General features: G+C 43.6%; 1 protein-coding gene across 2 annotated transcripts in view; it reads left to right on the top strand.

The window, feature by feature from the left end:
- Nucleotides 1-25,864, top strand: part of LRP6 (LDL receptor related protein 6) — a 98,784-nt gene extending 72,920 nt beyond the window's left edge. The window contains exons 10-22 of one of the 2 annotated variants that reach the window (XM_026044769.1): nucleotides 1,786-1,970; nucleotides 3,701-4,027; nucleotides 7,306-7,508; nucleotides 9,441-9,652; nucleotides 9,834-10,024; nucleotides 13,950-14,159; nucleotides 15,585-15,710; nucleotides 17,118-17,354; nucleotides 19,022-19,132; nucleotides 20,891-21,121; nucleotides 22,314-22,450; nucleotides 23,559-23,656; nucleotides 25,352-25,864. In XM_026044769.1, coding sequence (XP_025900554.1) covers nucleotides 1,786-1,970; nucleotides 3,701-4,027; nucleotides 7,306-7,508; nucleotides 9,441-9,652; nucleotides 9,834-10,024; nucleotides 13,950-14,159; nucleotides 15,585-15,710; nucleotides 17,118-17,354; nucleotides 19,022-19,132; nucleotides 20,891-21,121; nucleotides 22,314-22,450; nucleotides 23,559-23,656; nucleotides 25,352-25,646 — 2,563 coding nt within the window. In that variant the 3' untranslated portion in view covers nucleotides 25,647-25,864. The remainder of the gene's footprint in view (nucleotides 1-1,785; nucleotides 1,971-3,700; nucleotides 4,028-7,305; nucleotides 7,509-9,440; nucleotides 9,653-9,833; nucleotides 10,025-13,949; nucleotides 14,160-15,584; nucleotides 15,711-17,117; nucleotides 17,355-19,021; nucleotides 19,133-20,890; nucleotides 21,122-22,313; nucleotides 22,451-23,558; nucleotides 23,657-25,351) is intronic. The other variant, XM_026044768.1, reaches the window with a different exon arrangement.
- Nucleotides 25,865-27,626: the final 1,762 nt, after the last annotated feature.

The following is a 27,626-nucleotide window of genomic DNA, read 5'->3' as shown; positions in this document are numbered from 1 at the left end:
AAAATTAGGCTTTTTTTTTTTTTTTAATCACAAGTTAGAGTCCTATAATGGTATTAAATGATTTAACTTGAAAGTGGGTGATGAAGCCTATTATCTCAGAATAAGAAAGGTGTTTGTTTCTTTAGATAAGGCAGCCTCTTTTTGTTGGCATGGACAAGAGAGGCAAGGGTAGAGAAAGAGCAGGAACGATTATACCCACCTTTCCTTGAAGTGATTTCTTAAGAAGAAACCTCTCAATTGGATTCAAATGAAACAGTGAAAGTAGGGCAAAAAGAGGGGGAGGATATGAAATTGTCTGACTTAAAAAAGTCGCTCTTGTTACTACCAAGAAACGCTCATTTGGCATTAACTAATTACTGCGAAACCTCTTTGAGGTACCTATATTGCATTATGGTGAGCTAATGAGAGCTTCATTTTGGAGTATTGCGATTTATCCCTGTTTCCGGTGGGAGTTACAACAATGCGGAAAACTCAGTGCCGTGAATGTTCAGTGCCATTCTGTGCCCTTGAGTGCCACAGACCACCCCTTCCTTTCAGCAAAGGGGTGGCTCGTGCCCCAGTGCTCAGTGCATGTTTGTGGGGGACATGTAGATGGGCTTGAGCCCGGGTGTGCCGGGGCTCCTGGACAAGGGCCTTGGAGAGCGTTGCAGAGAGTTTTCTGCAAGGAAAAAGTTGGGGGGGGGCGGGTTGGGTTTATTTTTTGTTTTGTTCAACAAACAAAGGCCCCTCACTGCAGAAGGGAAGCAAATTGAATTTAGGTTTGGGCCAAACGGTCTGCGTCGTCTCGTGTCCTATAGCTGTGTTAGGTAACTGAGCAGCGTATGGAAGCTTTCATGGTGTCACTACGAGCGAGCAGTTCTGACACGGGGATTGCTGCTGTGGCCAACTTGCCCGATTTTGAAGTGCTAGGAAGAAAACTTTGCAAGTTTACAGAATAACCCACCCATTATAAGCAGTTTCTGCAGCAGCCTGCCCTGTGCTGTCCTTTGGTTGCTTCTGATTATAGCAAAACCTTAACAGGTGTATTGGTTGCTGGAGCTTGAGCTGAATGGGCTAATATAGCTCCATCTCATTCTTAAAATGGTATTAGCTTTACATATTGGAAGAAGAGATTAACTGCTTGATATCAAATGTCAAATATATATATATATATATATATTCCTCTCCGCTCTACCTAAGTGTAAATGTGTGGAAGCCTGAGCTTGTGCCAAGTGAGGCTAATTGTCACGTGCATCTGTGCTAGCTTGCACGTTTGCTCCAGTGGAAATGGCCTGCAGTGTTATGGCATTCTGCCATCAGCTGAAATGCAGTATTCTGCTCTACAGCTGGTGGAATTAGCTCTGTGGAGATGAACAGTGACACCCCGCTAACAAAAGCAGGCTGCCGACCCCCGCATTCCTACCATTTCAATTCCTGCCCTTGGTGGGAAATTGAGTAGAAACAGAAGACAATTCCTTGCAAAGTGGCATGGAAAGCGCTGTGCTAAATAACCAGGCATAAATGAAATTTCCCAAGTGCCAGCCTTTTGTCTCTTAACTGATGTGCATTTGTTAAGATTGAAGTGCTTTCATAAATAAAGATGCTGGTGAAAATCCAGCTTTAAGTGGGGAAAAAAAAAAAAAAGGTTGGAAGTACTTTGAGGAAATCTGACTCTCTGCTTGGGTTTTGAAAAAAATATTTACTGTAATGGGGCCTAACAAATGCTTAAATTCATAGCTCTTGTTTTCTGTTACTCTTTCTAAGGATTCTTTTTGACTGACTTTCTTTCCCGTCCCCTTTAATCAGGTTTATGTACTGGACCGAGTGGGGCGGTAAGCCAAAGATCGACAGAGCTGCCATGGACGGGAGCGAGCGGACGACCTTGGTACCGAATGTGGGACGTGCTAACGGCCTCACTATTGATTATGCCAAAAGACGCCTGTACTGGACCGACCTCGATACCAACCTGATAGAGTCGTCCAACATGCTGGGTGAGTCCTGGAGCCCTGGGCTGTGCCATGAAAGTAGTGCTGCCCCTTCACAGCTCCTTAAGGCACATATTGCTTGGATAATGCAAAAGTACATATCTTAAGATGAAAATAGTTTTTTTCCCAAACTCTCACACCTTTAATATTTGCTTCTCTGCTTGATGTTTATGCAACAAAGAGCTCAGTGAGGCCTCAACTTTCTTCTGTGCAATGTTGTTGCTCACAAAGTTAAAATTATACAAGCTGTGCATGTTTTCAGTTATATGTAGGACAAATCTGTCAACTTTCAGTGTTCTGGAGAGTCTTGTTTTGCTGCTCTGAGAAGCATTGGCAAGTACAGAGCAAACACTTCATCATCTGTAGAAAGGTAGAGGGAAGGCCAAGATAACAATAGCTTATTGGATGCTTTTCACTATGTAATTTAATACAATTTGGTTTTTAATCTGTTCTGGTATCCTCAGGATTCAGGCATTTTTCCCAGTATGCAGAATGCCATGGAGCTTTCCCTGGCCACTGCTGGTCACCAGGGACCTTCTCTCTTACATCAGCGTCTGCTTGAGTGTTTTATAAACCAGGCCTTAGAGCTAAATGGTGGTGCAGTATGTTATTCTTCTAGTGTCCCAGAAGGGCTGTACTGGGGTCTTGGGCCCTCTAAGAGCGGCCCAGGATGTGTTTTTAGCGTGTGTGCAGCCAGAGGAGTGCAGTGTGGTGGTGTGTGCCTCACCAGTCACAGCGGCCTTGTCTCTAGCCAAGATTTAGCAGTTCATCTGCTTTAAACTGCACGCTTGTGATTGTAGGACAAAGTTAGAAAAAGATAAAAACGAGAAAAATACTTTACTGGGAATCATATGTAATAGAAAAATTTTTCTTGGTCTTTTTCATGTATTTCTGTGTGCTATTGAGGCTGGCTCAATGCTCCACCTTATCCCTTAGAACTGATGCACAGAGTTTTGTCTTTCCTGTCCCAAGGGCTGATGATGGCAGGACACACGATAGGGTGTTTCTTCTCTCTAAAAGGGAATGATTTCGTTCTTCATAATCTTCCACTGATTTTCTTAGAGCAGACACCAGGACATCACCTGGTAATGAAGCAGCACATGGCAGAAATCATCCTCCCCTCGTCCCCCTGCTTCCTTCCCTGAACATGCTCTGTAAAGGCCTCTTTAACTGTCTGAGGCAGGAGGCTGACACCGTAAACTGGTTCCAGTCTTGAGTTTTCCACTGCTTCCTGTTATGGCGCTTCAGAGACAGATTATCTCAACTTTGTACACTTAGTTTTTCTCCTAACACGGTGAAGAGTATATCCAATTCTGGGTGTGTAAGCAGTGAGCAAAGACTCAAAAGTGGTGGCAGAGACAGTGACCTAGGAATTCAGTGTCAAAACCCTGGATTTCCTTCAGAGAGATCCTGTTTTTTGGAAAGAGGGTGCAAAGGACAAGATCTTTCAGTAACCCTCATAATTTTAAAAACTGAGGGTTTTTTCTTTTTTTTTATTTTTTTCTTTTGTTAAGTGCTCTGTTCTGTGAATCCCAAGCAGGGTTGTTAGCATGCGTCTTTGATAGAGGCTGTTAGGCTTTGGGATGCCCTTCTGTACGTTTTGCATTGCTTTATAATTTACAATTTTTAAATAGTGACTTCAAAGCAAGTATATTTTAACCTTTCTGTGTAGGGCACGTCTGTAACAGCATCCCCACGTAATTCTGGTTTTTCTCTCCCTCCCTTTTTGGATCCAGGCCTTGACCGTGAGATCATCGCCGACGACTTGCCTCACCCCTTCGGCCTGACCCAGTATCAGGACTACATTTACTGGACAGACTGGAGCCGGCGCAGCATTGAACGAGCCAACAAGACCAGTGGCCAGAACCGAACTATCATCCAAGGGCATCTGGATTATGTTATGGACATCTTGGTCTTCCATTCCTCCCGGCAGGCAGGCTGGAACGAGTGTGCGTCCAGCAATGGGCACTGCTCCCACCTGTGCTTGGCCGTGCCCGTTGGCGGCTTCGTGTGCGGGTGCCCCGCTCACTATTCCTTGAACTCTGACAACAGGACTTGCAGTGGTAAGCAGTGGGGGGAAAAAAAATGGGAAAAGTGGGGGAAAATGTTTTATTTTTTTCATAAGATAGATGGATTTGCTTTGCCGAGAGGCCCAGTTAAAACTATTTTCTCGTTTCTATACCAAATATATGTTTGAAACTTCGTGTTCCTCTAGCATCCCTTCCCCCCTGGGAAGTAGAATATGTGACAAATAAAGAGGGCAGCACAAATGTGTTTTTTGAAGTGTAAGCTTTTAATAGTAAAAACCTATCGACTTATAAGGGAAGGTAGGATGTTAAAAGTAAGATAAACATAAGATTAAAAAAAAAAAAAAAACCCACACATCTATTGAATCTCTTTCCTGGCTCCATGAGTTAAAGCTGCTTAAGTAGGAATGCTGGAAACACTTTCCATTTCATACCTGTCCACATTCTTAAGCACTTGTTTGTTTGCTTATTCACTTATGTCTAATCTCACCTGACATAGGGGGATGCTGGGGAGTTTGGGGGATCTTGTACACTTCTTACAGCCTTCTAGCGACTTCAGGAGTCGCTTCTGTCGTGCTTCAGAGCCGCTGCCGTAGCCCCCAAAGGGCTTCCCCTGCCCCGCGGCCTCCGCAGCACTTCCCGTTTCGGATCGTGGTGCAGCCAGGCCCCACTTTTCCTCGTCGTTGTGTAGAACACAAACCACAAGGCCCCTCGGGCTGTGGGTAATTAGTTTCTAACCAAATAATTTATCCATCTCTCAATAACTGGCAGCCAGTGAAGCACTGCTCGTTTTGGCAGCTGCGCTGCATGGCTGATCTCCACTGGTGTCAGTCAGATTAGTCAGTGGGTTAAGAGATGCACGGTGCAGAGACACAGATTGTATCTCCTCTGCATTATGCATGAGCAGAGAGCTCCAACTGTTGTTTTAAAGCCAAGAGCAGGGTTGCTTGCTCCACAAATGCCACCTCTCAGATATTTTTTGAACATCCTGCTCTTTGGAAAAGTCTACTTTTTATCTCCCCCATGTGTTGTGTATTGCTTTCCTTTTTTTGTTCCAAGGGATCCTTGCATGATAACTGTTTCTTTGTGTTTTATAATTCTGTCTTTTTTCAGCAAGTTAGAAACACAGTTGGCACCACCCTGATGGTTACTCTAGGTGGAGGAATTTGAATTCCACTGCAAAATAAGGAGCAAAAGGATAAAAGATGATATTTTCTTCTTTCTTGGTAACAAAGGAATGAGAAAAATACAGGAAATACAATGTGAAGAAATGGAGCTGTTTCCCCCTGTGTAGTTTAGAGTCTTTCAGGAGCCATTAATCATTTTCTTTTTGCCACATTCCAACCTGGTAACTTTCCAGCCTCTCATTTGTACGTAATTGGAGACTTAGGCTGCTCGGCTCATAATTTAATTTTTCTCTTGGCCACTATAATTGGAGCACGAATCGTTTCAACTTTCTCTTGCCTGTTTGACTTGATTATGTATCATCCGAGGCCCTGCCTGGAGGCCAGTCCTTCCCTTCTGGATGGCGCTTCCCGTGTGCCAATAGCTGGTTTTAATTGCGGGAAGGACGCGGTGCTCCGGCTCCGTCTGGTGCCTCCTCAGGCCCCCCCCGTGCTGTGGAGTTTGGAGGCAGCCCTCCTCTGGAGACGTGCTCGCCGCGCTCCGTTTGCCTTCCAGAAACATAGTGAAAATATGGGACTGTTGGGAGGGGGGATGATGAAAAGCGAGAGGTGGTTTCCAGAATCGGCGCTGTGCTTAGAGATGTGGGAATTTGGAGGAGGAGATTGGGCTGCTATTTTTCATAATATCTGTTCAAAGTTGGAAGCCAGTCCCTCTTAGACAGCGAGATGCAGTCTTTGGGGGGAACAGAAAGAAGGATATTAAATGCTTATGCAAGTATATTCAGCTCTGTTATTTTTTTTAACCTAAGCTAACCAAAGCTATTTATTTCCTTGCGTTTCTCATAGTTGCTCGATAAGAAAACTGATGCTTTATGAATTTGCTGTTCTGCTGTACCCATTCAGTATAAACTTTGGTTTGCTTTTAGTGTACTTTCTTTTACAGCATATAGAGCTCAGTCAAAGGCTTAAATTACAGGAGAAATGCTTGGAGGAGGAACGCAGGCTTCCCGGAAAGCAAAAATAACTTGCAACTAGGTCTGATTTTTATAGGCCCTTAGGATTGAGGGTTTGTTGCCAAGGAAACTTCCCCCTCCAAGCTCCCCCCGCCCCTCCCCATTTCTTTTTCCAGCAACCAGAATAAGGGCTCAAAGTGTCTGCCCAAAATAACAACGAGTGAGGATGGTCTGTGGGAGGCTCCTGCTCCGTTTCCGTCTCCTTCCCCTTCCCGAGGTGCTGCCCTACCTGTTCTACGGGCTGGATTGAATGAGAGCAGTGTCTCCCTGCTAACCTCTCCAGACCTGAGCTATACAAATCTGCTTAGGCAAACGCCAGGGAGGCTGCAAGCTGCATGTCTGCCTGCTGGCTCTTGTGCTGGTTTGCACAGCAGTGGTTCCAGGTAGACCATTGTGGGGGGAAAAAATGCTGTAAAAGGGGGAGATAGTTTCACTACCCCATATGATTTTTGACCCAGTTATGTAATACAGGCATAATTTTCTTTTTAACAAGGCATTAAGTGTACTTGCCTTGTGCACTCACTGCAAGATAGAGCTGGTAAATTGTGACGGAATGGGGTGAGGAAGTCTTATTTCTTGCTGTTTGATAGTACTTAAAGGAAAAAGTATTCACCCAATAAATTTTTGCTGGGCATCTGGAAAGCTGGAGCAGAGCATTCGATAGCACTCCCAGCAGAGTGCCTAAAAATACTTGAGATAAATCTGGGAAAAGTAAACAGCTTTCTCTCCAGAAAACTGCCTCACCTAAGGCAGTTCTCTGGTTGGCATTTCTTTCTGAGGGCAGAAGGAGAGTTTACGGGAACAGGATTGGACTGTCCTAATGGCCATCTCTGAGTAAGAAACCAGTGCTCACCTTCGTTCCACTTTCCGCACAAGTGGAGCGTATTTAGCAAGGTAATTTTGACCGAGGCCTCACATTTATTTATACCGGGATGTATGAAATTATCTTAGCTAGTTACATCCATATTCAAACATTTATAGTAAAAAAGGTCACTTGAAAGGCTTTCCAAACTGAAGAGTCTTTACTGTTGTCCTAGTTCTGGGGTTTTGTTTTGTTTTGTGTGTCGTTACTCTGCTTGACAAAGGAAGAGGGAGGAAATGATTGAATTTTCACTGTGCTAACACTTTCCCTCTTCTCCCTCTTTTTCTCTCTTCCTTCTTTCTTTAACCCATCAAGCTCCTACCACGTTTCTGCTGTTCAGCCAGAAGAACGCAATTAACCGCATGGTGATAGATGAGCAGCAGAGTCCCGATATCATCCTCCCCATCCACAGCCTCAGGAATGTTCGAGCCATCGATTATGACCCTCTGGATAAACAGCTCTACTGGATTGACTCTCGGCAGAACATCATCCGCAAGGCCCAGGAAGATGGCAGCCAGGTAGCCTGTGGGCCATGGAGCTACTGCAAGATGAGGGTGGCGCGTGCTTGATACCCAGCAATGGATGGGTGCTGCATTAACAACATTTGTATGGATGGATTTCCTTAGATTAGAAGCTGCCGGTTAGCAGAGCAGATGGTTTTGGGGAGTTTCTGGACTAGGTGTTCTCAAGCAGTAATCTGGGAGATGCTGCAGGAAAATAGACACTGAAGATGTTAAAGGTACTGTTGTCTGCGGTGCTTTGTTTGCTCAGCTCTGCTTGTTGGCCAGGGGCTGTTGGAAACCTCTGTGTGAAAGAAGTGAAACTTCAATGGCAGGATTCTTGGGAGGTATGAAATGTGTCAGGAGATTGAAAGAGGACTTGCACACGAGCAAAGTGCAGGGACGTTGACTCTGAGACGAGGAGCCTGGGACTCTGTGAGCACGCGGCCTCCTAAAGCCTCTGAAGTTCCGGCAGGCAAGGGAAGAAAAACGTTGTCCACTGTAGAGGCATTTGATGCAAAGGCTGAAATTAGGAACCTGTAAGAGATGTAGAAAGGTCTTTAACTGGTCAAACTTTATTTATTAGCTTTTAAACTGATTCTACAGAAGAAGTACAGTGAGGTAGAAGGAAAAAGGGAATATAAGTTTAGTGAGGTTAATGGTAAGGAGTACCCGCTTATTCTTTTTCTGTATTTTAAAATAAGTCTTTCCTCCCTCTATTTTTGGAATAGGGGAGGAGCAGGAGGCTAAGCTGGACAACATGGAGGTAGTGTGCTCAGCTCAGCTCTTAGGAGACTGTGGTTTCTGGTAGTGGGCGTGGTGTTAGTTGGATCCTGCGCAAATGCCCTTTGGCCTTAACTCTTAATTTAGCACTGGTTTTAGTTTTGGAATATCTAAATAATTTGACACCCAAAATTAGTTGAAGGCACCAGATATTTTTGCCAAGTTCAGCAGAATAAACAAATACAGGACTTTAGGCACACCCTTTCTTAGGAGTTAGAAGCCAGAAAATAGGCAGATTTTCCAGTGAATGTTTAGTATGAGAGGTGAGGGGTGGGAAGGTGGGGGCTGCACATCTAAAAAGCATCAGATTTTCCAGAAAGATGAATTTTGTAAATTATCATTCCTTTAGATTTCTTGAAAAATTTTAGGAAAGGAGGTCTGTTGTGCTAATTTAGTTAGCACAAACTAACTAAACTAGTTTAGATTCCCCTTTTGCTACAGAGAGACTATGTAGTGCTTTTCTGATAAAAGTGTGTGAACTCGAAAGGTCTGGGCCAGTAGAAGAGAAGAACTTTTGAGCAGAAAGGTGTTAGTCAGAAATGTAATAAAGTCAGAAATGTAATAAAGTCCAAATCACAGATTTATGCTGGTGTCGTTTCTGTCTGTTGGCCAGGTTCCCTTCCCATTTATGATTCATCTGTATATTATTTCCCCCAAGTGTAATGACAAAGATGATGGAGAGGAATGAGGCAAGAATTTCAAGCCCTGTCTGGCCTCATTTTGCCTGTGTTTTCATCTTTTCTAATGTTCAGCTTCAGCTTTAGGAAATCATTGGTGACACGAGTCCCTCTGTTAGAGCTGAATGTTCTGGGTTTGGGTGCATCTAAACGGAATTTAGGATTGCCAAGATAGCAGAAGAAACAAAGTTTCTTTGTGAACCAGTCTTTAACCTGCAGACTCTTTTGACTTACTGGTCAAACTTGCACAATCCTATAGGCTGCAACCACCTTGCATAATCATCTTTACCACAAGCCATTAGGACTGAGTGTCTATCCAACTGTGGTCTTGAGAGACAACTGGATCTGGCCATCTCCTATGGTAGGGTAGTATTTTGGAGGTGTCTTTTCCTTGTACAGTAGTTTGATTTGGGGACACCCATAGAGAATGAAATTGTTTACCTTTGATGAGATTTAATGCTCCTCTGAAGGATGTTGTTAACCTTTTTAGAGCCTCACTGTTGTGACAAGTCCAGTTCCCAACCAGAACCTAGACATGCAACCCTACGACCTGAGCATTGATATCTACAGCCGCTATATCTATTGGACCTGCGAAGCCACTAATGTGATCAACGTGACGCGCTTGGATGGGAGACCTTTGGGAGTGGTGCTCAAAGGAGAGCAAGACAGACCCAGGGCCATCGTGGTGAATCCAGAGAAGGGGTATGTAGCTGCAATGGAGTGATGTCGGGGAAAGCCCCGCTGAACGTCTTGAGAATCGAGTTGTTTTCTTGTTGCTGGCTAGTTCTGTTTGTTGAAATAAAAGCATCGCTGATATTTGTTTGTCTGTCTCGGTCATGCTACAAGAATGTGGAAAGATCAAACTTTTGTTTTCCTTTTCCAGATACATGTATTTTACCAACCTACAGGAAAGATCTCCTAAAATTGAGAGAGCAGCACTGGATGGAACTGAACGGGAGGTGCTTTTTTTCAGTGGTTTGAGCAAGCCCATAGCCTTAGCTATTGACAGCCAGCTAGGCAAGTTGTTCTGGGCTGATTCAGACCTGCGCAGAATTGAAAGCAGTGACCTTTCAGGTAGAGTAACACTTTAATTCAGTGATTCATTTCTGTGGTGTGGGTGTGGAGGGAATGCAGAGAAAGGTGTCTCCTTTTCCTTCCTACTATAAACAGTCTGTACTGTGATTCTAATCGCTCCTTAAATTCCCAGCCAGGGAATGTGCGTGATTCATGCAGCATGCCTTTCCAGTCTCATGCCTCTATCTGTGATTTGCATTATTAATTGCTGCATATGCTCTTTACTTCCATTTCTCATCTCAGTGGCTTTTTGCAATTTCCCAAAGTCAGTTCACAAATAAACTCCCCTAGTTTTAGAAAGGGGAAAGAGGATGGTTTATTTTTTAAAGGTTTCTGTGCTGTTAATCTCTTAGAGCAAAATGTTACGCATTAGTGGAAGAATTATTTTCTGTAGAGTTAAAACAGATGATGTGCAGGCCACTTATGTATGTGTTGTTCAGGGTGAAATATGTGACAAGGGTAGAGCAGATTTAACATCTCTGATCTCAAAAGGCAAAATTCCTTCCAGAAGTACAAGAAGTTGGGCTAAGAGAGTAGGCAAGATCATGTAGTCAGAGACAGAGATTTCTTTCCGTAAGCTGCTGGCTCCAGTGAGTTGTTGGATCAGGTCAGCTGTCCCATGTCGCTTCAGCAGGAGTTTGCTGTGATACTAGTTGGGCTGGATGTTGCTGCGGGAAGCGGCAGAATGGTCTGAGCAGCACATGCCTGTCTGCCTTCCCCAGCATTGGGTTGGCAGCCCCCGTGACAGTGCTGTGAGTCGGGGGCAAAGGCAGCATTTCTCCTTCCTCTGCAGGTAAGAGTTGTGTCTCCTTGTGCCTCAGCAGAGTGTTACTCTGCATTCTCAGAAACATTTATGTACATGCATAAGGATGTATAGTGCTCTCTGCAGTGTTTGAAAGAATCTGGTAGGATTTGGAATTAGGAGGAATCTGGTAGTTCTTTGTAATGTGTTTCGCTGATGACCCCTTCATTCAAACATTCTTTCAGTTTTCCTAGGTAGCTGTAACTGAGGCTCAGCAAGATGGTCATTTTGTTTGGTAATATCCGTGACAGGACATGGGCAGATTCAGGGTCCCTAGCCAGCGGTGACCTCGCAGCTGGTTGCCTTTGTAAATCATGAGATTTATGGTGGGGTGTTCCAGACTGTCCTACATCCAAAATCCGAATGAGTTGACTGAAGTGTAGCAGCCTGCCATGCATACTGGATTTCTTTTTTTTTTTAATATCTATTGGCCAAAAAAAAGGGGGGGGGGGGGGCAGATAAGTGTAAATTCTAACTGTGCCTTAAAAAGAATACAATTCTTGGATCTCACGTTGTGTGCTAAAAGCTCACCATTCTTTCCATGAACATGACTAAAATCTCTCCAAAACCTTTCTTGCTTTTTTGGCTTTTGCACTGAAAATAGATTGCTGTAATTGCCACGATAAATTGCTAACTGCTGAGACGCATTCCTGTGCTTAGCAAGGCTGATTAATAGGCCCTTTCCACTGGCAAAGTATATTTTTTTCTGCACGTTAGCTGGTTGAGAACACGCAGTGTCTCTTGCTTCTGGCCCATGTAGACGCTACCACCCGTGCAGAGAAGGGAAGGTAAAAGCCTTCCATGATGCAGTCCTCCTCTTCCTCCCTGTCCTTCAGGCAGGCAGTGGGACCCAGTTACACTGCCCAAAGGGGCCATCCCATTGAAGTGTCACATGGTTAAGGGGTTGTTTATGAAAAGATGACTGGGATTAGCTCCTTACTATGGAAACTATTTGGAAATTAGCTGTTCTATTCCAGAACAATTAGTGTGATTTGGAAATGTCTAATGGTTGTGGAACAAAGGAATTTTTATTAGGAAATAAAATGTGCTCTGTGTGTGTCCTGGTTTTTTTGGGATTTTTTTTCAAGCCTTTTTGTAAAAGGTATTGCTAGAAAGAGAATGGAGATGTCAACGGACAAAGTTCCTCTCAATCCCATTTTCCTTTCATGTGTAATTCCCAGTAAAAGGGACTAGCACCCTGATGAGCCAGCCTCAGATTTTATTGTTGGTTCATGGAAAGAGGAATTTCAGTGACTTGGCTTTCTCAGTAGTAGTCAGCTACGTTTGGTCACTAGTATTAAAAGAAAGATGAAGCCATTGAGGGAGTCAGAATTCTAACAATCCAGGTTTTATGGGGAATACTAGAGTGCCATGCTGATCGACACGGGCATGGTAGAGCAGGGCATGTTCAGCCTCCACTGGGGTAGGTCAAGGTCTTAATTTTAAACTCTATCCCTTTCTCTTGTGTCATCTTCACATCTCCTCCTACTTCCTTCTAGGCTTTCCTTCCCAAGATGCAGGTAGCTGTTTCGTAACTTTTCTCTGTAAGGTGAATCACGTTCACTGGAGTTAGAAGACCATTACAGCCATGACTTACAACATTCAGCCTATTAATTTCTACATCAGGCTGGGCATGGCCTCCTTGGGAATACAGCAGCATCTTTTCTGCATCAGGTCATTGTTGTTGTCCCAGATTGGTAGGTGAGAGCCCAGTCTAGTTTAGGATTAAAGTTTGAGGTTCTGTGTTCTTCTTCAGATGCTACACCTACACAGTGTTGGGAAGGTTGCTTAATTTATGAGTGCATTTTTATGCATTTCATGTAAAGGAGCTAAATAAATTGATCATAGGTAAATTTGTTTATAAATCATAATCATCAGCATACCGACAATTAAAGTTCAACAGGTCAGAAATTGATTTTGTTTTTCAATCAAGTTGATGGAATAGAACTTGCTCTGGTTGCAAACTGGCAGAATAGATGCATCTTTTTGTCCCATAACGGTATGTTGTACAGGCATGGTAGAGATGTGATATACATTTTTGAGTTCTGCTGTACATTTTCTCAGGACAAAATACAGTAAATTATTGGAGATGGTAGATAAATATATGTAAAGCTATTGCCTGCTATAGTAAATGCAAAAATTAACAAAACAGAGATCCCAGATATATGAAATACTAGAACTCATATGTAAAACTGGCCCACAACCTGAAAATCTAGATTTCACAATTTTCACATTTCTGAATTTTCACAATTAGAGCAGAATTTTTATACTTGCAACTAATTTTATGTTAAGAATCTGATAAACTTAGTAATTGGCTAGCATGTAAAATAAGACACGAATAAAAACTTGAATTTTATGCTGCTAGGTTTTGAATTTTTTTATATGAGTTATAAACTATTATCTTCTTTGTGCATGTGATTGAAATCTAATAATAGTCCTTGACTCTATTTGATGCTAGTTAATCTATCATAAAAGTCAACAAATATTCAAATATTCTTGCCTTGGGGTGAGGACTAAGTTCTGTCTGTTGGTACTGTTGATTGCCAGGGGAGCAAGGGAAAGGAGTCTTCACTAGGAAGAAAGGAGTGTTCCCAATTTAGCATGAAGAACAAAATAGAAGAATATATGAAGTCAAGTATTAGTCTCATAATTCCTGTAAAAAGTACACAAGTACTCCCTTTCTCGTCTCCATTAGGATTTTATCCTGCATTGGTTAACTCAGACTAATGATACGTCTTAGTACTTCCCATTGTATGGCAAAACAAACAATTGATTTCTCCAAAGAAGGCAGAAGAATGAAAACAGCTATTAATTGCCATCATATTGATGGCAGTCCAGTCCAGATGTTTCTAAAACACAATAAATGTATTTGGGCACAAAAACTCCTGATTGAAGTAGTGCTTAAAAAAAAAANAAAAAAAAAAAAAAAAAAAAAAAAAAAAAAAAGTCACCTGGCTGTGAGATGTTGTTTTTATATAAAAGGAATCAGAATTGCTTCTGTCTTTACCTTGGGTTACTAGTATAAAAACAGTAGATAAGTGTGATAAAGTCATGGTATAAGTAGTGTAGGCATTTTTTTTTTATAGTATCTCTGTGAGTTTAACCACTCTTTTCCTTCTGCAGGTGCCAACCGAATCGTTTTGGAAGACTCTAATATCTTGCAGCCTGTGGGACTCACTGTCTTTGAAAACTGGCTGTATTGGATTGACAGGCAACAGCAGATGATTGAGAAGATTGACATGACGGGCCGGGAAGGGCGGACGAAGGTGCAGGCTCGTATTGCACAGCTCAGTGATATCCACGCCGTGAAGGAGCTCAACATTCAGGAATACAGTAAGTGCCAGCCCTGTCTGCATGGGGGGCAGAGCCTGTGGGGCTAGAGGTAGGGACGACCACAGAGAGGGAGGCTGTTTTGCTTTGCTGCTGATCGCTGTCAGCACAGGACCAGGGGCCACCAGTTGGTGTCATTTTGTGCCTGTTGTGTTGCCTGGGTGGAATTCAGTTTGTTTCCCCGGTGCACTTGGCAGTGGATAGGAAATCTGTAACAAACCCGGCATCACACGACAGGGAGAGACGCCTGGGATTTACGTGCGTATGGGCCCGCTGGCAGGGACCTGTGGTCCCTGCTAGAGCGTTTTTGGGTTGTGCCCATGCTAAGGTAGTGACGTGAAGTAGCAAAGCTGCCACTAGTGCCACTAGTAGGTGGTCATTCTGTTTAGAAAAGCAGAGCTCAGGGCCTCTCTCTAGCAATAATGGCTTCAAAGGAGAGACAGGGACAACCCTGGCTGCAGGGCCTCCACGGCAAAGTGAAACGTTGGGTAGTGGCAAGTTGCACTGAAAGTAAGTGGCAAATAAGCAACGTTGAACTGAGTAAAGGTAGTGTATGGAAAGCAACCACTTGTGTAGAACAAGTCTGCATTTCTAACTCTGTACCAGGATATAACCTCCCTCTTTACCTCCTCTTCCTCCCCCCCCCCGTCTGTTTATTAAATTGATTGGGAGCTGAATGTTTAAAACAGCAGAGCTGCAGTCATCATAGAAGAAATAGGCTTGGTTAACAGGCTGTGCTGCATGCCTTGGAGAAATATGTAGGAAAATGTCTGGGGATATTTAATTAAAGCATCACTGCAGACTACTACTAGTTTTGTTTGCTATTAGTCTCAGTAAATCTGTCAGGAGTTCCAAAAGAAATGTGTTGTCCTTATTAAACATTAAAATGAAGAGACATATTTATCTAGAGCATGTTAATTTGAGTTTTGGAGACAGTGTGAAAGCTTCAGAATTCATAAATTAGAAAAGCTGACTTCTTAAATGAAGTTTGATAGCAAAAATGAGGTATAGAATGCAAGGCATCTTTTTTGATAGTTAGTAAGAAGAGCAGCAATAACAAATTCCCCCGTACCCAAGGAGCAAACACTCCGAGTTCAGTTCACTTTTTAGAAGACCCCGTGGCACAATCCGCACAGTGTTTCAGATCATGGATAATTACTGATGTGTGCGCAAGAGAAAAAGACGCTGTCTTTCAGAGCAGCCGATACCAGGAGCTGTCCCCAGTGGGGATGGAGTCATGCAAGAGAGCCCCGCGAGCCCAAAGAAATCTCTGAAAAGATGTGGGGTTTCTTGTCAGGGAGCCTACCAAATGTACTGAGTGCCTTTTGAAAAAGGGAAGGGGAACGCAACCCCCCAGGTTCTCATCCATTTACCCCCGTTGGATATATGATTGCAATTGTGCTTTCTGCCTTGTTTTTGAAATCACAGGGCAGCATCCCTGTTCTCAAGACAACGGAGGCTGCTCACACATCTGCATCGTGAAAGGCGACGGCACCACGCGCTGCTCGTGCCCCGTCCACCTTGTCCTGCTGCAGGATGAGTTGTCCTGTGGAGGTAGGTCCTCTCCAGTCTCCGTCTCGCTGAGCATTCCAGGTCTGATTAGGGCTTCACGTGAGCCGTGTGCTCCCCCCTTTAGGGACAGCTTCACAGCAGAAAGCATGTGGCAGTGTACCCGACACTATCACATGCTTTGTACCTGTTTTCTCTGACTTCCCCCTGAGCTAGGTCTGTAAGGACTGATGAGAGACAAGGCAAATTTCATTAGTTTAAATAAGGGATTCCATTCGCCCTTTCTATTTAGGAGCGCTGAATTACTTCAATTTGATTTCCTTTAATTGTTTCATTTGTTTTACACTCTTATGTTCTCCTTTTCCAAGTCGAGGTAGCTGCTTGTCTTCGGGGATGGATGTTGCCCCATTTGCTTATTCCTTGCCTTCCTTCCCAAATCACCCCGTGATTCCGCCTTTCTGAATGGCAGTCCCAGCAGGAGTAATTAGGGAGAAGCGCAGGTTGCCTCCTCGGAGGTGCCGGAGCCTCGGGAGCCGGCGCCGCGGCGGCTCCGACGGGGCTGTGGGAGGCGGCGGGGGGACGCCTGGGGGCCTGGCGCGCTCTGGGCCACCCGGCTGAAGGGGCTGGTGACGCGGTCCCCGCGCCATCGAGGAGACGAGGCCCTCGCGGTGGAACGAGAGCCAACAGAATGCAGATATTTTCTCTCTACTAGGCCAAGAAAAGGGGAGGAGGAATGGGGGATATGAGTGTTTTTAAAATAAAAAAAAAAAAAAGGAGGGAGGGAGGGGGAAATGAGGGGGAATTCCATGCTCACTTACTACACGAGATTAACAGTTACTGTAGTAAATGTTATTTAACAGCTAACAGCTGTGTTGAGATAGCAGGACTCGACTAGATGGAGCAGGTTTTTTGTCATTTTAAAAGCATTCTGACTGAACAGAGTTTTCTGAGGGCACATAACTAGACATTGAGTCACTGTGCATCCATCTGCAGCACATTACATCCTTCTAATGTTTTCTATACAATTACTGTTGAGCACTGAAAAGCAAGTGAGCCATCAGTTGTGCATGCAGTTGTGCTGTGGGAAAGGGGGAGCAGCAGCAAAGCGTGTTGACTTTAAATGACAGCCAGTGGAGACCTGCTGCAGCTAAGAGAATGGTATTACAAGACTGAAAAGAGGAGGGAGAGAAAGAATTGTGCTTTGAGTGTGCACATTTGTGCATCCTGCTGTTGCTTGTCCACCGAGAGCCCGTGGTCACGAGCCCGCATCAGTCCCATGGGGCTCGAGAAGGGCTGCAGTGACTGTGGAGGGCACGGGGGGGATGTTACCTTGTGACGTGGCACATCTGGCAGGCAGCCGAGCTCTTCTTGTCCTTGCCTGTCCTGAGGTGCTGTTTGTTCACCTTGATTTTTTATTTCTGTCTGTCTGCTTGATTTCTTTCTCTCCTAAAGAACCACCAACATGCTCCCCTCAGCAGTTCACCTGTTTCACAGGTGAGATTGACTGCATCCCCGTGGCCTGGCGCTGTGACGGCTTCACGGAATGCGAGGACCACAGCGACGAGAAGAACTGCCCCGTGTGCTCCGAGGCGCAGTTCCAGTGCGAAAGCGGCCAGTGCATTGACAGGGCCCTGCGGTGTAATGGGGAAGCAAACTGCCAGGATAACTCAGATGAGAAGAACTGTGAAGGTACGGAGGAGCTTTCAAAGTGTGGTGAGAATAGGGCTGGCCAGAGGGAGACGCTGGTGGATCCTGAAGTCATTGCTCAGGGTAGAATTGGGAAGGATCTGAGGTTCTGCAGGTTTTGCCACTGGCCCGTTGAATAGGAAGCAGTTTCACAGCTCTGCACTTAGGTTTCTCCACTTGTAAAATGGAGATAATGCTCAAGTACTGCACAGGGGCTGAAGCTGCGTTTGTGAAAAGTACCATTAAAAGTTTTGTTAAGATTTTAAGCTGTAAAAAACTGCCAACTTTGGAGTGAATTGCAAAGTGGAGCAAATTTTTGCCATAGTTGTTTGGATATGTTATATGGGATAAATGTCTTGGGTTTATTTTATCATACCTGAATAAAATGAAGTTAAGGTTATGTGGGACTGAGAGACAGATGAGATTGCTGAAGACCTTTCTGTGGACTACAGCAAGAGAGAGCATTCAAGCCACAGTTATGGGGGGAAGTGCCATTGTCAACACACTGAGAATTATATTCTTTCAATTTGGGGAAGATCAGTATGGTCCTGATTTCATGAAATCACGTGAAACAGCAGCAAGCTCCCCCTCCTTTTCCCTACTGTGCAAGTAGGAGGAAGTTGTAGGGATGCTGCTTCTGCTTCAGCCTTTTGGTACGTTGTTTTTCTTTGAAGAGACTGTCTGAGGGTCTAAGTCAAGGTCTATTTTCTTTTAGAAGGTATGTTTCAGCTTAAAAGCACACAGGCTGGTGCAGAAATCCCTGGGACAAACAGGGATTGTTAGCCAGATGGGATGCTAACATCTGCACGTGTGCTGTGTAAGGTGGCTTCCCAGTTGCCATCCCGGGACCAGAGATACCAGTGGCCGCTTGTCACCTTCAAAGCGGCCCTGTTACTCAGAGCATTCAAGTTCACTACACATTACAAAAGTCTTTAAGTTTTACGTTTTTAATTCAACTGAAGTCAGAAGTAATTTCTGGATTTACGTGAAACAGCAGGCAAAAAATATGTGTACGCAGTAGCCGGCACCTTGCCTGCAACACCTCTTTTCATCAAGTAGTAGTTTATTTTGTGAGTGTACTGGCAAAGCTCCAGTCTGCTCTCCATCTTTCATTTCAGTTTTAAAACATTATGTCAAGTGAAATATATTGTTCCATGATGAAGGAGTTTTCCGGTTTACAGGTAGAGCATAAGGGTGTTGAGAAATCACATTTGTCTTTCTTAAACTTTTTTATCTTCATGCCTTGGTAAATTTATTTTTAATAACTTAACCCTTCTCTTATAAGAAAATGTTTAGAACTGGGGTTCCTTATAATAATTCGATTTTTAAAAGTGCATTCTGGAGTAAGTGCCTGTAGTCTCAGGGACCTTCTGCTTCCGAGATGTTCTAGCCAAGTAGCTTTTCCTGGTAGCATCCTTATTGTCATCAGGCAATAAGGACAAGGCTCCCACTGCAATACCCTCTCCAGAACTTTGGATCACATTTTTGCATGCTCGGTGTGAGGTACCCTTATGTGCTGCTGCCTGCTTCAGGAAATGAAGCTGTCAGCGGGCTGAGCTCTCCAAGATGCTCCTGTTTGTCTGCCTAGGTGACTTGTTTTTCTTAATCATTTTAAAGAGTAGAAATCTTTGATACTGAGTCTTGGTGTGTGGGGGGGTTTCTCTCTCCAGTGCTTTGTTTAACCGATCAGTTCCGCTGTGCCAGCGGGCAGTGCATTGGGAAAAGCAAGAAATGTGATCACAACCTGGACTGCAGTGACAGCTCAGATGAGCAAGGATGCTGTAAGTGTGAAACCTGAGACCAGCAACTTGATTGCAGTGTTTGAAATTTGTTTGTTTCTTCCTCAGTGAGGTAGACTTTATTAACAGGGCCAAACTTCTTTTTTTTTTCCCTCCAAAATGGATGCTCCTGTTCTTGTCTGCTGTCATGCACATGACACACAAGGCAGTGGCTATGAATAGGAAAAATATCTAGTACCTTTAATGAATTGTCTCAGAGGCAGAGCACGCTTGTGATTTTTCCACTTAATTTTTTAAACACAACTAAAAGGAGTATTTTACTATAATCTATTTGTTTACCGAGGAGGATGCAGTATTAAGGGTTTTTCTAGCAGCATGAGGCCTTCATGGTTTTATCATCCTGAGAATTAATAGCAGGTGCTCTTAGAATCAGAGGGGCGCACTATTTACAGAGTAAACCTTCTAAAATTTCCTGTGCATCTTGAAAAGATGTAATTCCGAGTTTAGATTTATGATTTGTTATATGCGATATCCCCTACATTGAAATCTCCAGGGTCCTGCAGGAAAACTACTGCCTTTAAAATTCTAGCCTTAAAGTTCATTTTCATTGTTCGTGCTTTGGGAGAAATTGTAAATGGGGATATCTCTCATCATATTGGAGCTCCTCATACCACAGATGACATGCACATAAACTAACACAACTTAAATGCAAAGCCAGAGCTGAGGCCCTGATTTTAAGGTGTAATAGGAGATGGCCTCTCGTGCTATCAGGTTGTTAGGAGATATTTTCACAGACTTCTGTAGTTATCTTTGTTTTAGCCTGCATGGTTGGGTTTTGTTTATGTAACAGGGGATGGAAAATTAGCCCACCTGGAGTAAGACTTCAGTTATCACTGTCCGTCTTGCAGTATGATCAGAAGTCTGTTTGTTTATCTTTGTAGACTGTGACAGGATGGTTAAAGTGTGAATTTGGTGTTCAGGAGAAGGGAAATGTGTTGAGTAAAAGACTTTCAGTAATGGATAAGATGTAAAACACTGACTAGAACAGGAAGATACTTTAAAGTCTGCTTTTCTTGTCACATTCATGAGGCACAGGCAGGGGGTTGTCAGTTACTCCCAGAAATGTCATTGCTTGGGATTGGTATTGTAGGGAAAGCCACTTGTTTTGACTGTTGAATAATTGTACAGATTCCTCATACAGTTGACACCTCTAAGACTGATGCTCAAATACATCTGTAACCATCCATGTGTATCAGATGCAGAGCAGGTTAGGTAGTTTTGTAAATACCAGCAGGCCCCAAATTGGTGATGCCACCTCTTTACTGTTCAACAGAACTGAATGTTACAGTCTGAATTATTGAGAAAAGGGGGATCTGTTACTTACGCTTATGTGATTTAGGTCAAACACGAAAGGTAGTTGCTCTCTTTAATGACAAGAAGCACCGTAATTGGAGTCCCCAGTGCAGAGCCATCCAGAGCCATGGCCAAAGGTCGGGCTCTCTCAGATCAAAGGTTAGCCCTGACTGTCAGCATGCATCACGTTCAGGAGCTGGCTCATAAGACCCCCTGCACATGCACAAATCCTGATATGTGATTTAAAGTTGTCTGTGCATTTGTGAAGCTCTTCACATGTACAAGCAGTGCTCGTGGCCTTTCAGAGCCTTCAAACAGACCCACAGGCTGCCCACAGGAGCAGGGCTTTCATTCTTCCTCTGTGCAAAGGGTATCACAAAAGCTAATGTTGCTACGTGAAGTTGGTAAATGAGCCTCTACAATATGATGCTCCCTTTTTCCTTTCAGACACGACAGAGGAACCTGCACCGCAGCCCAACAACACGATAGGCTCCATCATTGGTGTGATCCTGACTGTTTTTGTGGTTGGAGCCATGTACTTCATCTGTCAGAGAGTGCTGTGCCCGCGCATGAAGGGCGATGGGGAGACCATGACCAACGATTACGTGGTGCATGGACCAGCGTCTGTGCCTCTTGGTTATGTGCCTCACCCAAGCTCTTTGTCAGGGTCTCTTCCTGGTGAGTAAATGGCTTGTTCTCTAACCTGCCCTTCGGCACCAAGTAATTGCAGCTCAGCAGGTTGTGTGTGTACTCACAGTGCATATCTGTTCCAAAGCCAGAATGCTTGATGTCAAGTTTTTGGAAGACTAGAACTTGAAGACTTGTAGCTGTACTTTGTAATAATCCTCAGCTATTTTCCTTGTAACCTATGCAGTCCAAATCTACTTATAGATGCGTAGATACTTAGCTGAAACGTAAGTTCAAATAGATGCACATGCTGTAGGAGTTTTCTTTTCTTGCTAACAAAGTCCCTTTTGGGGACTTCTGTATTTAGGGGACTACATGTATTTTGTATCTTTGTGTTTTGGGGACTTGTATTTTAGACAGAATGTGATTACTGTCATCTGACTTATCAACCAGACTGGAATGCTCGTAGAACTTCTCATAAGGCCGGCAGCAATTGTGGTCTCAGCTTATTTCAATTGATAATGTGCAATATTGCACTTAATTTATATGCATTGCTTCTGTACGTGTTGATTGTATATGTATTCTAAACTGTGGCTTCAGATCCAGCAGGTTCCAGTTAGAGTATACAGGTTCTAACTGGCCATTGTAGGGTTAAAACGATGCCCCAAAGTTTCTTGGCTTTCAGTAATAACCTGCTTTCATAAGACGATCCTGGGCAGGATTTTTGCCATTATTTGGAACAGAGTCGCATGCCTCTCCATTTCCCACGAGCTCCCTGCTGGCATGCTTGAATCCAGTCACAGAAGCTTGCTTACGGCGTAGGAAGGAAAGAACAAGGCAGTTCTTCTCTCGCACACGTTTCAGTTCCTTAACTGAGGTGGTTAGAGGCAGTTACATGTTTTATTCTGAGGCATAGAAATAGTGCACAGATGCCTGTGCACTCCGGTCTTTCCAGGCGTTCCAGTGACAGCAATCTGTCTTCTCGCAGCTTTAGTGCAGCCCAGTGCCAAGCCTGTGGCTTAGTAGCTGATACATAAACCAGCATGTTTATCCACTGATCGTCTTCATTCCAAGGTCTCCTCCAAGGAGTGCTGAATTTGCTCTTAATACCAAAAGGATTAATTTGGGGAGTTGAATGTTTATACTGCTTTTATACTCTAGACTTTTTTGCTTAACTTTCTTTTCTCTGTGTTTGCTTCCAGAATTTTAATATTGACACCTGTAAATCTTTCTTCTTCTTTAGGGATGTCTCGAGGTAAATCTGTCATCAGCTCCCTCAGCATTATGGGGGGAAGCAGTGGGCCACCCTACGACAGGGCCCATGTCACTGGAGCCTCTTCCAGTAGTTCTTCAAGCACCAAAGGCACTTACTTCCCTCCAGTAAGTCAATCTGTGGTGCATAGACCTTGAAAAATTTTCAGCGAAGTGCCAGTGCCTTTCTGGGTATAATTAATTGACAGATGAATGTTTTGTTTCAGATTTCTAGTCTAATAAATCCATCAGAATATGGAGTAAATGACATTGGGAAGGGAGAGGGGATTGTATTTTTTCAAGACAACATAGGAATTTTCTACAAATTGTCAAGTTTGAGTGCTCACGGTCAAAAAAAAGAGATTGAATGTCTGGGAAAAACAGAAAGTCCCCAGCCCAGGGACTGGCAGAGAGCAGACTCCTTTCATTGTTCTCTGCCATGTGCCTGTAGAGGTAAAGCTATATGGTTCATTCTGTATAAACCTTTGAAGGAATTAATATTTTTGTTCCGTTACAAGTAAACAGCTCTCTTGTAAATCCATAGCGCCCCCCTAAACACGGGCCGTGAGCATGCTGAGCTACGTGCTGTATGAAGTTGGTGCCATTCCTAGAGGGCTGCTCATCTCCTTAACTTTAGCATCAGTTGTAGTTAATTGAGATATTTTCATCTTAAATATGCTAAGCCACTAGCCACCTGACTGGACAGTCAGAGCAGGCTGAACTATGAATCTATTTTCAGATGTGAGAGTCAACCCATCATTAATATTACTACGTGGTTCTCATCAAAGTACTTTTGTATTATAGGATTATGACCATATAGGGAATAAATGCTTGCATTGGACAGCAAACTGCAGATATTACAAACAAGATAATAGTTAGGGGCTGCAAGCTGGTCAGGGCAGATATCTGCCCGTTTGCCTAGAGCAGCAGCATCCCCAGTGACAATCTGGTGTTGGAACAGCCAGCTTCAGTTTTACTCTTCAGCATTATGTCAGAATATCAACAGCAGTCAGCAGTTTTGAGAAGAGCTTTGTAATAGTTTCAGTGAGAATGGAAACAACAGGGACTTCCAGGGAGGCGTCTGTTAAAGAATTGGGAAATAAACAGTAGAAAAATCCTGTTTGGGAGAAACCAGATGTGCAGTTCTCACGGTTCAAAGGAAAGTCTATAAAAGTGTTGCTCTTTTAATTCTCCTAATTTTTTTATTTTTATTTTTTAAACTGTGTCTCTTTCTTAGATTTTGAACCCACCGCCATCACCAGCTACTGAACGTTCACATTATACCATGGAGTTTGGTTACTCTTCAAATAGCCCATCCACTCACAGATCTTACAGGTAATTATTGTTACCATAGCTTCCACCAGGACAAGAGCAGTTGCTATAGAAATGCAGAATAAAGACAGTCCCTGCTCCATAAGAATTGCAGTCCAGTGCCCTAATTCATCAAGTACTTGAGCACGTGTTAAAACTGGATCGCTTGTATCATGTCATTGACACGATGCATGTGGAAGGACAGCACTGAAGGAAATCATGTAGTGGTACACCCCTCGGGCATATTGCATTGGGTTTTTAGAAAACTTTTGTTGCAAAGTTGTCTAAATGCCAAAAAGAATTATTACTAGGATAATTTTACTTGAGAAAATTATTGAGCACTGAATTATTTTAAATATATATAGTTATATAGCTCTCAGGAACAATATACATAGAGGAAAAAATTGGGAATGTAAAAGCTGGTATTTCAGAAATAACACTAATATAGCCTATAAAAAGCACAGAAATTCTGATTTAGTGTATGTAGGGTTAACCACTAAAATAGGTTGCTCTGCTTATTTTCCCCTGGTAAATATTTATGGTCATACAGGCTTTATCCCTGTATGATCTGACTGTATCTTTCTCATCTTTTTTTCTACGATTTAGAGCTTGTTACCACTTTATTATTTATTTAACTGTTTACAAAAAAAATAAAGGAAAAGAGCCCTGCTACTGCAGAGTGTAAAGTTCCCCTCCCATATCACTAGTAGGTCTGGTCAATGTGAAGAGGTAGCTCTGTTTGTCTATTGAAAGAAATGCCTCCCTAGCACAGAGCCTTTGGGGTTTTTGGATAATGAGGTCTCAGGGGCTGAAAAGACATCTCTTCTCCATTAACAGAAAATATGGTCTCTGTTGTGCAGAAGGTCAGACCAGATGTTTATAATGGTCCCTTCCAGCCATATGAAAAATCCTTAAAAATGGCTAGTAATTTTGTAATGAAATAAAGGCAGACCTTGGCACCAGCATGAATCATGATGATCACTGGTTAACTGTTTGGCTTTAAATAGCATTAATGGTATTAAGGCTGTAGTGTGAGAAGGAATGGTTTCAGACTGCTCCCCCACCCAAAAATAAGCCCTGTTTTTGCTGCTCCTGATCTGCAGTCTTTCGTAACGTCTGACTTGTTTATAGAAGAGCTACATCCCACCAATCCCCCCTCGCTGATTTGGTGTGGGGGGCTGGCGACTGCAGCCACCAAACCCCTTCCTTTCTAATTTTGCCTAACAATATCCCGGGACTAAAAGTAAGCACAATATCCTGGGAGTAAAGTAAGAACACTTTAAAAATGTTCTCTGGTGGCAGCCCTTGCAGTTCCTATCCCGCTTGCATTCCGGTAGGTGCTTCTCCTGCCTGCTGCAGGTGTGTCTGATGGTTTTCCTCCCTCTTGACCTTCTCCACCTTTCTCTTGCCTTGAAAGGTAGTATCCATAAACTGAGCATCAGCTCCGTCTAAGCGTGATAGACGTGGTTTTTTCCACTGTTCTGTGGCCCCTCGGAGGCACCTTTTGCTGCCTCGGCTAGGGCCACAGGGACAGTTTCTGTTGCTCATGAGCACCAGCAGGCCGCAGCTACTGCAGTCGGGCAGGGGCTCTCGTTCCCGGGCACACTGTAGAGCAGGGAGTGGGCTCCGAGCCCGGTGTTAGTCCAGGGAAGAGGAGCGGGAGGTGCCGCGCGCTCGGCGCCTCCGCTCACGCGTGTCCACTCCGCGTGTGTGCCGCAGCTACCGCCCTTACAGCTACCGCCATTTCGCGCCGCCCACGACGCCCTGCAGCACTGACGTGTGCGACAGCGACTACGCGCCCAGCCGCCGCGCGCCCGCCGTGGCCGCCGCCAAGGGCTACGCGAGCGACCTGAACTACGACTCGGAGCCGGTGCCGCCGCCGCCCACGCCGCGCAGCCAGTACCTGTCGGCCGAGGAGAACTACGAGAGCTGCCCGCCCTCGCCCTACACGGAGCGCAGCTACTCACACCACCTCTACCCGCCGCCGCCGTCCCCCTGCACTGACTCGTCGTGAGGGAGGGCCGGCCCTGCCGCCCGCTCCGTCGTCCTCGCCGTGGTCATTGTCGCTGCCTGCGTCCGCCGCCGCCAACGTGTAAATAGGGAATGCTCTGCCGGGGAGGGGCGAGGTAGGGCCCTGTACAGAGAGGTGTTATGGAGCGGGGCGGAGGAAGGAGCACTGCAGATATTTGTACAGAAGAGAGGGGAGAGAGAGGAAAGAAAAAAAAAAAAAAGGATATTTATATATTTTCTTAAACAGCAGCTGCTGCTTGTGCCATAAGAAGAGAAATTTTTGTATAAAAAAAAAAAAAAAAAGACCCAGACATTTGTACAAAAAGTTTTTATTTTTGCAAATGGAACACGAAAACATGCCTTAATCCAGTGAAGTGACTGAGCACGTGAGGAGACGGAAGGACCAGGAGGTGTCACTTGTCCAGTGAGGTGAGATGTGGGGTTTACCAATACCAAAAATGTTTAAAGTAATTAGTAATAGAGAAGTCGTCTGTCTCAGAGCAGCATACCATAGATACTTGGAAGTAGCCAAATAACCTCTACGTTAACTACAGAGGGCCAGGAACTAAAGTTAAACTTGAAGAAAACGCAGTCAGAACAGATACTAACCTTACACAAAGGGCTTTGTTTTCTACAGGAATACAGCAATCGTAGCAGTGAATCCAGAAAAAAATCACACGCTTTTTAAAATTATTACTCCTCTGTTAGTTCTTAATGCATTTACAGAATTGCACCATTCAGAGCTCTCTTTGCTTCTGGGATTTCAGTGATTTCGTGGAGTATATTTCAAAATTTGCTTTTCTTTTTGTATAGCTTTTCCTATCCTTTCTTTCTGTGTCACTTTAAATCATGATATCTTTATTTAAAGTACTGCCAGAACTGGGCTGCTATAAATATTTTCTTTTTGCTTTCTTTGTCACACAGTGAATGTCATGCTATTCTATACATTCTGCATTTTGCAAACACAGTAGCATTCTGTTTTGTACCAGGTCAGTGTGATTTTTTTCATGGGATTGACAAGGGTAATATGCATATACCTGAGTGATTTCTAGACCATTAAAAAAAAGTATTTTGACCTAGTGCCCGCAAATGTCAAATATTTTTATACCACATATAATATAGACAGCATATTTATAAACTATAAATTTAACCATGGATTGTTAGTTTTACTGTAAATGAATAATATATCCTTGCAGTACTTTCAATGTATATTGATATCACAGTATACAAATCATATATATATATATATAAAACATATATATATAAATATATTATTTTTTCCTAGTAAGGAAGCATATAACTTTGTCAGTGGAGCAACTGTCCATAGGAAATGTATGTTTTCTTTCATTGGAAGGGTTTCCTTTTGTTGTATTAACTGCTCGTGATTTCTGTTAGGCAAAGCCAGTTTTCTCAGTATGATTTCGATATACCTCCTCTTTTGCATGGTGTGAGTTTAATACCTTAGTATTAACCGCTGTGAATGTCAAATCTTAAGATGTTCTTAACTAAACCATTTTATATTTTCATTCTCTATTTTTGTATATTTTCCTGTTTAGCTCCTCTTCCTTTCAACCTCACCATGGTGATTTTGAAAGGAAGAGTGTTTAATCAAATAAAAACACTATCTATGTAGGTTGAAGGGCAACTTTAAGGTATCATTAACCTCTCTCCCCTTCCAGTGCAGCATTTTGAATTTGCTTTGACTATAGTGGAGTTCACAATATACCTGATCTTGGAGGGCATTATGCGTTTACAGCTTCTCTGGACTTCAAATCCTGCTAAAAGTGCTCAATGTCCTCAAAGATCAGTCCTCTAAATCTTCCCTCTCAAAACAAAGTTACCCAGGAGCTTCTGTCTTACCACCCTGTCTTGTGGGTGAAAAGCTCCTCATAGGTACCATCCGGGTTTTGTTGTTCTCTCTCTGGCCTGTTTCCCAGATGGTTTCACCCAAAAGAGAAACAGACTGGAAATGTGTCATGGGCTT

Source organism: Nothoprocta perdicaria, unplaced genomic scaffold (assembly GCF_003342845.1).
Source record: "Nothoprocta perdicaria isolate Ctin4 unplaced genomic scaffold, notPer1 scaffold_380, whole genome shotgun sequence".
Classification (NCBI taxonomy): Eukaryota; Metazoa; Chordata; class Aves; order Tinamiformes; family Tinamidae; genus Nothoprocta; species Nothoprocta perdicaria.
The sequence above is the reverse complement of the archived record's forward strand: the minus strand, read 5'-3'. Positions and strand labels throughout refer to the sequence as shown.